Source organism: Humulus lupulus, chromosome 6, assembly GCF_963169125.1.
Source record: "Humulus lupulus chromosome 6, drHumLupu1.1, whole genome shotgun sequence".
Lineage (NCBI taxonomy): Eukaryota > Viridiplantae > Streptophyta > Magnoliopsida > Rosales > Cannabaceae > Humulus > Humulus lupulus.
In genome coordinates this window covers 20,338,925-20,351,078 of record NC_084798.1, presented here as the reverse complement: position 1 = coordinate 20,351,078, position 12,154 = coordinate 20,338,925, and the positions used below count along the sequence as shown (strand labels likewise).

The window sequence follows — 12,154 nt, the reverse complement described above, 5'->3', positions numbered from 1 at the left end:
ACGCCAGGGCGGATGACTGATTCTATCTGGTATGGTCCTTCCCAGTTTGGCCCGAGTACTCCTGCTGCTGGATCTCGGGTTGCTAAGAATACTCGTCTCAAAATCAGGTCTCCCACTCCGAACTTTCGGTCTCGAACCCTCTTATTGAAATATCTCGTGGTCCGTTGCCGGTAAGCAGCATTTTTCAGTTGAGCCTCTTCCCTTTTTTCTTCGATCAAGTCTAGGGTTTCTTCGAGCTGAATATGATTGGAACTTTGGTCGTAAATCTGAGTTCGAATTGTCGGAATTTCGACCTCAATGGGCAACATTGCCTCGCAGCCGTATGCTAGAGAAAACGGGGTATGCCCAGTTGATGTCCGAGCTGTAGTTCTATATCCCCAAAGGACTTGGGGTAATTCCTCAGGCCATCGTCCCTTTGCTTCTTCCAACTTTTTCTTCAAGGAACTCTTGAGAGTTTTATTAACGGCTTCGACCTGACTGTTCGCCTGAGGGTGAGCCACTGACGAAAAGCTCTTTATTATACCGTTCTTGTTACAAAAGTTGGAAAATAAGTCGCAATCAAACTGGGTTCCGTTGTCAGACACAATCTTTCTTGGCACTCCATATCGGCATACGATGTTCTTTACCACGAAATCCAGGATCTTCTTCGAAGTTATGGTCGCCAATGGTTCAGCCTCCGTCCATTTTGTGAAGTAATCAACCGCGACCACAGCATACTTTACTCCTCCTTTGCCAGTTGGGAGTGAGCCTATGAGGTCGATGCCCTATACCGCAAAAGGCCATGGGGACGTCAACATGGTTAGTTCGGAAGGTGGAGCTCGGGGTATCGTGGCGAATCTCTGGCACTTGTCGCATTTTTTCACGAACTCGAAAGAATCTGTTTTAATGGTTGGCCAGAAATATCCTTGGCGTATAATTTTCTTGGATAGGCTATGCCCCCCGGTATGATCTCCGCAAAACCCTTCATGAACTTCTCTAATAATCTTCTTTGCCTCGGGGGGAGTCACGCATCTGAGCAATGGCATGGAATACCCTCTTCTGTATAGCCTTCCATCCAGGATGGTGTAACGAGGAAGTTGATACATTAGTTTCCGAGCCTGACTTCGATCTTTGGGAAGAATTCCATTTTCGAGGTATTCAACGATCGGGCTCATCCAGGTCGGTTCTGTCTCGATCATGCACACATCTTCCTTGTCTGACTCAGTAATGCTGGGTGCTGACAGATGTTCTATGGGTACAACATTCAGCTCCTCATTTTCAGTGGAAGTGGCGAGCCGAGCTAAGGCATCTGCATTTGAGTTTTGTTCTCGAGGAACTTGTTCGATTGCATAAAACTCAAAAAACTCCAATGCGTACTTTGCCTTCTCCAGATAAGCTGCCATTTTTGTGCCACGAGCCTGATACTCTCCCAAGATTTGATTAACTACGAGCTGAGAGTCGCTGTAGCAATGTATAGCTCTGGCCTTGAGTTCTTTTGCTATTCGTAGTCCCGCCAGTAAAGCCTCGTACTCAGCTTCATTATTAGATGCTTTAAAGCCGAACCTTAATGCAGAGTGAAATTTGCTCCCTGCAGGGGTGATCAGAATAACTCCTGCCCCCGCTCCATTTTCATTTGACGACCCGTCGACGTAAAGTTTCCACAGCTCGTGGGCCGTGGTTGTTACTTCGTCGTCGGCTGTACCGGTGCACTCTACTATAAAATCTGCCAACGCTTGTGCCTTAATGGTTGTTCTCGGATGGTAGGTGATCTCGAATTGTCCGAGCTCAACAGCCCACTTAAGGAGTCGACCAGATGCCTCTGGTTTGGACAAGACTTGCCTTAATGGTTGATCTGTCAGTACATGGATAGGATGTGCCTGAAAGTAAGGGCGGAGCTTTCGAGATGAGTGGATCAGACTGAGGGCGAGTTTCTCCATCAGTGGATACCTTGACTCTACCCCCAGTAATCTTTTACTGATGTAGTAGACGGGTTTCTGTATTCTCTCTTCCTCTCGGACGAGCACCGCGCTTATCGCGTGTTCAGTTGTTGAGAGATATAAGAACAGTACTTCTCCCATCTCAGGTTTCGATAGGATAGGTGGTTCGGCTAAGTGCCTTTTTAGCTCTTGAAAGGCTAGCTCGCACTCGTCTGTCCATTCGAACTTTTTACTTCCTTTCAATAAGTTGAAGAACGGGAGACCGCGGTCCGTTGACTTCGAAATGAACCTGGCAAGAGCTGCCATCCTGCCAGTCAAGCTTTGAACATCTTTATGCTTCCGAGGTGAAGGCATATCGATCAGGGCCTTTATTTTATCGGGATTAGCCTCGATTCCACGAGAGTTGACAATGAAACCCAGAAATTTCCCCGAAGACACCCCAAAAGTGCACTTCTGAGGATTCAACTTCATGTTGTACTTTCTGAGCACGCCAAAGCACTCTTCGAGGTCATCAACATGGTTCTTGTTAAGTTGAGACTTTACGAGCATGTCGTCAACATAAACTTCCATGTTGTTCCCTATTTGCTCTGAGAACATCATGTTTACGAGCCGCTGGTACGTGGCTCCGGCATTCTTGAGTCCGAATGGCATGACATTGTAGCAGTAGAGCCCTTTATCCGTGATGAAGCTTGTATGCTCTTGGTCGGGGGCATGCATGGGAATCTGGTTATATCCAGAATAGGCATCCATGAATGACATCAGACCATGCCCCGCCGTGGCATCCACGAGCTGATCAATTCTCGGTAGGGGAAAACAGTCTTTCGGGCAGGCCTTGTTGAGGTCTGAGTAGTCAATGCACGTCCTCCATGTCCCATTGGGTTTCGGGACCAACACTGGATTGGCCACCCAATCAGGGTAAAAAGCGTCCCTTATAAAATTATTTGCTTTCAGCCTGTCCACCTCCTCCTTTAGTGCTTTCTTTCTGTCTTCATCCAGCTGCCTTCGCTTTTGCTGCTTCGGAGGAAACCTTTTGTCTATATTCAATGCGTGGCTCGCCACATTAGGGCTTATTCCCACCATGTCAGAGTGGGACCACGCGAAGACATCCTGGTTTTTCTTCAGAAAGCAAATTAATTGCTATTTTGATTCGTCTAGGAGGTGTTTCCCGACCTTCACCTTTTTCGAGGGACTAGATTCATCGAGCTGAACCTCTTCGAGCTCCTCCAAAGGTTGGAGGTCAATCCTCTCTTCAATCCTTGGATCGATCTCCTCGTCAATTTTCAGAACTGTCCCGTCTTTATACTGTATGACAACAAGTGCTTGCGCGCTTGTTTGTTTCTTTCCCCTTAAGGAAATGCTGTAGCACTCCCTTCCTGCCAGTTGATCTCCTTTCAATGTTCCGACCCCGCTTGGAGTCGGGAACTTAAGGGCTAGATGCCTTACAGATGAAATTGCCCCCAGCTCGACCAGGGCGGGTCTCCCGAGCAATACATTGTAGGCAGATGGTAACTCTACTACCACGAACTCCATCATCTTGGTCACCGAGACTGGATAGTCTCCCAAGGTCACAGGGAGTTCAATGGACCCCATACAGGCGGTTCCTTCTCCAGAAAAGCCGTACAAAGTGGTTGCACAAGCCCTCAGGTCGCGAAGGGAGAGCCCCATTTTCTCTAGGGTTGCTTTATAAAGAATGTTAACTGAGCTCCCATTGTCTATGAGAACTCGGCGCACTCTTTTGTTGGCAAGCTGTAGGGTGATGACGAGTGGATCATGATGAGGGAACTGGACGTGAGAGGCATCCTCCTCGGTGAAGGTTACAGGCTGAGTCTCAACCCTTTGGCTTTTTGGTGCCCTTGGTTCGGGTTCATATGGAGACCCGTCCCCTGTCTTCAGCTCATTCACATATCGTTTTTGAGCATTTCTGCCCCCTCCTGCGAGATGAGGACCTCCCGAGATGGTTATTACGTCCTCTCCATCTATCGGTGGAGGCCTATCCTCATCCCGAGATCGGGAGTTATTATTCTGTGTTGCCGGAAGCGCGGCTACTCTCTGGCTGGCAGTAGCCTGTCCAGTATTCTGGTTTTTGACATACTGCCGGAAATAACCTCTCGAGATCAATCTTTCGATCTCGTCCTTCAGCTGTCGGCACTCATCAGTTGTGTGGCCAGTGTCCCTATGAAATCGACAATACTTGCTGGAGTCCCTCTTGGACTTTTGATTCCTCATAGGATCCGGTCGCCTGAAGGGGACCTGGTTTTCATTAGCCAGGTATATGTTTTCCCGGGACTCGTTGAGCTCGGTATGCACTTTATATACGGAGAAATATCTTTCTCCTTTTTTCTTCTTTCCTCCATCAGCCTCGGGATTATTTCCCTCGCTTTTTTTTCTCTTGGAAGGATTCTCCGAGGCAGGCTGTGTAACTAGAGGGTCAACCGAGGTTGAGGCGGAGTTAATGTTTATCGTTGTAGTTTCGGTCTGCGAGGTCGCTTTGAGTGTTGACCTCGCTTCCTCTACATTAACAAATTTCTGCGCCCGTCTGTTAAACTCGGTTATCAACCTCACCGGTTTCCCTTGTATGTCATCCCAAAGTGCACTCCCGGGTAAAACACCAGCTCGGATGGCCATCAAGTGCCCGCTGTCATCCACGTCACGAGCTCGGGCGACCTCTAGATTAAATCTTGTCAGGTAGCTCTTTAGTGTTTCGCCTGGTTGTTGTCGGACGTTAGTCAAAGTGGATGCTTCGGGTCTGACTCCCACCATAGCCCGGAACTGCTTCTTGAAGTTTCTAGACAATTGATCCCACGAAGTTATAGAATGTCTCTTGTACTTCTCGAACCAACTCTTGGCAGGCCCGGCCAATGATGTTGGAAACAACATACATCTGAGCTCGTAACCCACGTTACTAGCTCTCATAATAGTGTTGAATGTACTCAGATGGCTGCATGGGTCGGTTTTTCCTTCAAACGCTGAGACGTGAGGAATCCGGAACCCTTGGGGGAACTGAGTGTTAGAAATATTGGGAGCAAACGGCTCGAGCTCCTCATCAGAGTCCTCATATCGACCGTTTCCTCGCTCATTCTTCAAAAGCCTAAAGGCTTTTTCGAGCTGATCGATCCTTTCTTGTACTGGGTCCTTAGGCGGTGTTTGGAATTGATAGTCATTAATCGCGATCCCAGGCTCGCGTCTCCGTGAGGGATCTCTACGCCCATTCAGATGATTCCTAAGATCCGGGTTTGTCTGATCTCCCTTTCCCCTGCTCTGATTCAGGTGATTGCGCAGGTCGGGATGGCTCTTGTGATTCCCAGTATTTTTACGACCCCGGTCGTGTTTACTGACAGACCTTGTTTCTCCGGACTCATCGCTAGTGAAACTCATCGATCGGTCATTTCGTGGTGGATCCTTTCTACGTCGCCTCGTCACTGCAGTGCGAGATCGGGACGTCTGACTTCTCTCGAATGGCGCGCCTTTCCGCCCCTGGAACGTCTCCCCGTTTCCTTGTCTCTCCCCTGTACGCCCTTGATCCTGATCTCGACCAGGTTGAGCGTTCCTGCGGGGAGGTGAAGGATATCTTATGGGAGACGGAGGAAACCGTATAGGTGACGGTGGTTGCCGTCCTTGCCTCGGCCTGGAAGGTCCAGAATTTGCCCGAGATGGGCCGGTTGCGTTTGGTGCGCTACCAGGAACCTGAGTCCGAGCCTCGACAGGAGCTTGGTTGTTCTCAGTTCCTGCAGGCACTTCCACAGGTGGATTAGGCGGGACCCGAGCTCGGGTACTCCTCTGAGGCCTAGAAGGAGCAGATGGCTCTGTTGGTGCTGGAGGCTGAGCTGGCCTCCTTGTGTTAGCATTTTTTCGTGGACGTCCACGGGGCTTCCGGGGAGGAACGTGCACGTCCCTTGGAGGAGGGGCTCGGTCTTCGCGCGGAGGTGGGGGCTGAGCCACCTGCGCCTCCGCGGCTATCCTAGTCAACTCCTCGTTACGTTTGTTGGCATCTGCCAGCAGTTGTTTCAGCTGCCGATTCTCCAATTCTACAATAGGGACATAACGCTCAGGGTTATAGTACATGTCCTCATCCCTTGGTTGTGGAGGTGGTCCCCGGGAATCAGAGGACCCACTCCTTTCATCAGCGTCCGGGTTCTCCATTGGCTGTTTTCCAGGACGCCTTGGGTAATTTTCTTCAGGAGTGTTCTGATTGTTTGTAGCCATGAATCTCTCAGGGATGGATGCTTGAGGCTCTCAATGAAAGCACCAAACTGTTGACGCCGTTTTTCGCCAACAGATAAAAGAAGAGAGCACGTAAACAATTAAAGACAATGGCTAAAACAAACAAACGAGTCAGACACGCGGTTTTTACATGGTTCAGCAGTTAAATCTGCCTAGTCCACGAGTCTCTGTTATTAATCTCAAGAATATCTCTGAACAATCCTTTAGCATGAATTCTCCAGAGTTTTCTCTCAAGAATCAGAAAATCGGTCATTTACAATGGTGCATCACTTCTCTATTTATAGAGAATGATGCAGAATACTATCCCACATATTTTGGGTAGTTACTCTTTTGTGAATAAAAATAAATAGCCTTAAATGCCAATAATCAGATATAGAAGGAAACGTTCCCCAAAGATCAGGAAACGCATAACTGACTAAATAATATCCCACGATTTTTGGGGATTTACATCAATAAATGAGAATCATATCCCATATCTACAACACTTGTAGATATTCAAGATAGTCATTGCGTATCTCCAAGGCTTCATGTCATTGTGCGAGCCGCTGACACTTCCCGAGCTGACATTTCTTTCGAGATGGCATATCGAGCTCGAGATCCCTGCTCCGAAGTTGCTTCTGAAGATGAGGGGCTCACAGAGCTATCCTTCGAGATCGAGATCATTTCGAGGTCACCATATTCGAGGTCTGTACCATACTTTGCAGGCTCCGATTTACAATCGTAGAGCATACCCTTAACCCTCACGAGACCATTTAATGCGAACTCAGCTTTCGAGGTCATATTTGCTACGGCTCGAAATCTGGGTATAACAATTATATATACAAAAAAGCATAGAATTTTATCAAGAACCAAGAAAGGAATGAAAAATATTGGTTGCTTATGAGATGGGAAAACTATATTGCATTTTAGCTATAAAGTTACTAAGAATGAAAATGTTTTCTATCTTTAGTCAAAGAATGGAAAAGAGTTAAGTCGTTCAGTACAATAATGCTTAGTATTTTTTGACCATAAAAATTGGGAATAAAATATATTACTTTAACTTTGTTATGTAGGGAATAAAGTGTAATTATCACTAATTTGTATAATCTTTCCTTTTCAAATGTCACTGATTCGTTAGAAATTGTTTTACAAGTTGTAATAAATATTTTAAAATAATTGTGGTATTTCTTTTTAGAGAATCTTGCAGGTAAAGCATTATTATTTCATTTTCAAAAGTTATGTACAAAATGTTACTATATATATAGTGGTATAGCTTAATGTGATTTTGCATGGTTTTCTTTTATTGTATGAACTAGTCAAATATATACATTGTGACAGAATTAATGGCTCATATTCAACATTTCAGTCATCGGCATCTTCTATATAAGAATAAGTGGTGGAGTGCTCTAATCAGTTGTGGTATATGCAATCAGCCAATGGACAAAAGTGAAGTACATTATGATTGCGTCAATTGTTACAGCTGTACCATCCACAAAGCATGTGCCGAGTTGCCTGAGCATATCAATAACTCTTTGCATGACACACACTCCCTCAGCCTCCTTAAGAGATCATCATTGGAGACTTCTATTCGTTGCTTTTACTGTGACAAATCCTTCGGAAATGAATTTGCTTACACCTGCAAGGAGTGTGCTTTCTACGTGCATGCCAAATGTGGTGTGATCTCACAAACCACAATGGCATGTGATGATCATGGCGTCATTCAATTCTCATGCCATCAACATCCAATGCCACTTGTGGTCGAGCATGAAGATGGTGAAGATATTATTCTTGGTAAGAAATGCATAGCATGTCAATTACCTTGCTCCTATCCAGCCTACTCTTGCACAATACATTCATGTCTTAATTTTTTTCATAAGTCCTGTGTAGATAAACTGTCACAGAAAATCCAACATCCTTTTCATTCACACAAATCTCTTATCCTTCAAATCAGTAAGCTTCAATCTTGTGATCTTTGTTATAAAAAAGATTGCAGACTCGTTTTTAGCTGTCATGAAATTGGGTGTACCTTTAAGGTTTGTACCGAATGTGCATTTCTCGATTCAATAATTGTAAGATGTCGAAGTCATGATCATTTGCTTTGTCTTGTGGAAGGAGCATATTTTGACAATATCAAATGCGATGCTTGTCAAAAATCTTATAAAGAGTTGAACAATCATGCTACATCTGAAATTCATTTGACTCGATCATTCCTATTTCGTTGTATGGAATGTGATTTTAACCTCCATTTCATATGCGGTCCATTGCCATCGACCATTAAATTCAACTACCACATACATAGTTTGACTCTTCTTGATCCAATTTATGAGGATAATTGTCACGAGTATTATTGCGACGTGTGTGAAGAAGAAAGAAACCCAGACTTTCGTGTTTACAGTTGTTCTAATTGCCGATATGAAGCGCATATACATTGTTTGATCCATCAGGTACGAAATTGCATTAATTAATATTTAGATATATACATGCTTTATTGTTTAAGTTATAAATCTATTTTACTTTTACTGTAAATTAAAGATATTCATATTAATTGAGTACTTTTTATTGTATACAATACTGTTAAAATATATATATATATTAAGTCAACGATTGTGCTTTTCTTTTTCTTTTTCTTTTTTTCCCTCTGTTATTTGATTATTATTAATATACATTTTCTTATTCTTGATTTGTGATTCAAACCAACTATAGACGCTTAATATATACATTTAAAAAGAGAAAATTTAAGCCAAATAAACTATATATGTAATATGAAATTTCGTAAAAAAAATTGTAGAATACTTGGCATTTCTATTTGGAAAATTGTAGAATTTCGAAAATAGATTTTTACAATTTACAAATTTTGTATTTTAAAAAAAACACTAGAGATATTAAAATATTTTTTGAGCTCCAAACAATGAAGTTGTGGAATTGTTTATAGATATTTCTTTGAAATATTATAACACAAGCGAAAATTTTAATGTTAAATAAAAATAATAATATATGTTTTGATAATTATAATAATTCAGTAATATGTAATTTATTCAACACATATGTTTCTCTTAAAAGCATAGAAAGTGTTTTGAAAAATCGAGTAAATATATATTTACTTAGTTCATATTGATTTTTTTTGTAATGCAACTTAAGTTTTGGATTATATATCAGATTATGAAGTTGATGAAAGGGGGCAATGATATTAGTAATGATGTGGAGCTTTGGGCTTTAGGAGAAAACCGATGGAACTGGACAATTGCAATTGGAGAAAAAAATTATAATAATACTCACAAAGTGACACTTGGGGACCTAATGAGTTGTCTAACCCAACAAGAAAATGAGATACTACTTCATCCATGGATGATTACGTTGATACAAAGTTTTAATCATAGAATATTTAAGCATGATAATTACAAAAATGCTAATTCTCGATTTCATCAATTGGGAAGATCTATTGAAGATTTTGAAACAATTACTGAATTTTTCCAAAAGTTTGATAGCTTGGCAAAAGGCTTTGATAATGAGATTCTTTGGTACGCTCGTGAAGACGGAATATCAAAAGTAGAGGATAAGTATTTAAGGCAAGAGGTTATGGAAGTTGATGGTAAGTACAAGGTACCCAAGACACTGGCTCCTATTTTGAAAACATTGCTTGACAACTACTGTGGAGGAGGAGATCTTGGAGGTCGTTCATGGTTGAGCCCTGCAATGAAGAGTGTGTGTGCAACAATACTACTAATTCTCATTGACAAAATGTGCAGAACCAAGATTGAAGATGTTACCTGGGATGAACTCAAAGAATGGTATTTCCATCTTTATTGCATTTATAAGATTGCAGAGTTTAAAGTTTGTGGCTACTTGTTGGATGACTTGACAAAGAAATTCATTCGAGACTATTGGAGTTTCAAAGCCATAAGATGTAAACAAGACTCCAAGAATCAAATAAATACGAAGATTGAATATTTGAAAGTTGAATTGAAAAGATGGGAGGAGAATCTTGACAAGTTGGAAAAGATAGACATGAATGGTTTCTTGAGAACTTACGCTTTGCCGCTGAAGAAGATGATTGATGATGACATGGATTACTCTGAAAACATTGCTTGGCATCTAAAGCATAAGACTGTTGGTGACAGGGTTTTTGAGAACTTAGATGAAAAGTTAGGCTAAATATTTGTGTGTCTGCATGCACGTGCTTTAATTTTTCTAGTTCATGTTTACAATCATGTTTCTTTCTTTTGCTTTTTTACATTTTTAATTGAATGTAGTGTTGTAATACTCAACTGAATTAATAAACTTACATTCGTTTTTGTGTAATTAAAGTGTTCTCGTTAATTACTTTTTTTTTTGTTGTATTATTACCAAACCAACAATTATTAGTTTTTAAATGGAACCTTATGATTCTTGTAATAGTATCACGGGATTCACATAGTGCAAAAAAATAATTGAGATCCAAAAAAATAAGCGAACTGAAAAAAAAAAATCACGTGATTCAAGATTAGAATAAGTGTAAAAATATTAAGTCAATAATAAGAACATGAGTAAATCTACTAATCACCAATTATTTTTTAGATGAAGTCTCATGATTTTTGTCTAGCAAACACAAGTTCAATCATGTCATTTTCAAAGCTGAATTCCAAGTAGTATTAGAAAAATAACTTTACGGTGGACCAAACAAATACTATGTATGGGACAATAAACTCAAATGGGTTTGGTGTATTTTCTAGTTTGATGCCTCTATTTCCTCCAACAATGGTATAGTTCTCAACTACAAGTTCATACCAGGTAATTTATTGTAGTTTTGTATTTGGTTTTAAATCAAGTTTTGTTTTTGTTAAAAAAATTGAGTACATACTGGAAAGATTAGTAGCATTAATTTAATTGAGTAACTTAGGATAGCTTAATCCTACACAATCCCCATTTTATGTGTTGGATTTCATGTTTGTAAACTCTCAGCCCATTAGCCATTAACAAGCTTTGTTTGTTTCTTGAATTAGTATATTATTCTAGAAAATGAGACATTGTAAGTCACATCTGCTATTGGATTATGTTATATAATTTTTATTTTTTAAACCACAACATATGGTTTCAACTTTATGAGCTAACCTCTTGTTGTGATCGAAAAAGTGGAAAAATCTACAATCTTAAAAATAGTGGTAAAATTCAATAATTAATAAAAATTTAAGAATAATAATAATAATTTATATTTAAAAGTGTAAACAAATAAATTATATTTATTTAAATAAGATATTAAGAGACTGTGAGAGTATATGGAATTGAAAAAAAAAATCTAAGTATAAAAGTTTGAGATAATTAAACTATTCAAAAAATGACAGTTTGAGAATTTTATTATAAAAATCAGGTATTTGTAAAAATAAATGGAAAATTTTATGAAGTGATATGAAAAAAAAAAAGCATTTGTAGTCATTTCTGTTTGTAAATTTATACTGGGTTTTCTAAATTATTCAATGTCATCTTATATTCTTTTCATATATAAATATACTTCTAAAGCCTTTGAGATAATTAAACTATTAAAAAATGACAATTTGGGAATTTGTAGTCATTTCTGTTTGTAAATTTATGCTAGGTTTTCTACATTATTCATTGTCATCTTATATTTTTTACGTATAAATATATATCTCTACTATATATAATAAGTATGTAAATAACGGAAATTTTTTGTTTTAACGGTTTTTTATTTTTTTAATGTTAATTTTAACGGAATATTCTTATATTTAACGGTAGTTTGTAAACACTTAAACTTAAATAAAATAAATAATTAAAAAATTTTAAATAAGATATTTTACAATAATAATTATTTTAAAATAATAAATAATTAAACAAATTAAAATATGATATTTTTGAGATATTTTACAATATTAATTATTTAAAATAATAAAATCATACATTTTATAATTTAAATAAAATTTAATTAAACTTAAACTCATTTATTATAATAATATCATATTAAACATATAATATAATTTACTATGAATTAGCAACAAATTTTGCAATAAACTTAAATTTAAAACTCACATATAATATTTAATATTACA

At 39.7% G+C, this 12,154-nt stretch overlaps 1 protein-coding gene across 1 annotated transcript; it reads left to right on the top strand.

Annotated features, from left to right (window-relative positions):
- Window positions 1-7,439: 7,439 nt before the first annotated feature.
- LOC133781826 (uncharacterized) lies at window positions 7,440-10,439 on the top strand. The gene is made up of 2 exons (XM_062220914.1): window positions 7,440-8,560; window positions 9,273-10,439. The coding sequence occupies exons 1-2, from the start codon at window positions 7,460-7,462 to the stop codon at window positions 10,266-10,268; spliced, it is 2,097 nt and encodes a 698-aa protein (XP_062076898.1). The 5' UTR covers window positions 7,440-7,459; the 3' UTR covers window positions 10,269-10,439.
- Window positions 10,440-12,154: the final 1,715 nt, after the last annotated feature.

Bases quoted from the DNA above. Each gene is read 5' to 3' on its own strand.
- LOC133781826 (XM_062220914.1), top strand. From the start codon at position 7,460: ATGGCTCATATTCAACATTTCAGTCATCGGCATCTTCTATATAAGAAT. The intron at 8,561-9,272 runs GTACGAAATTGC...ATTATATATCAG, and splicing joins TACATTGTTTGATCCATCAG to ATTATGAAGTTGATGAAAGG.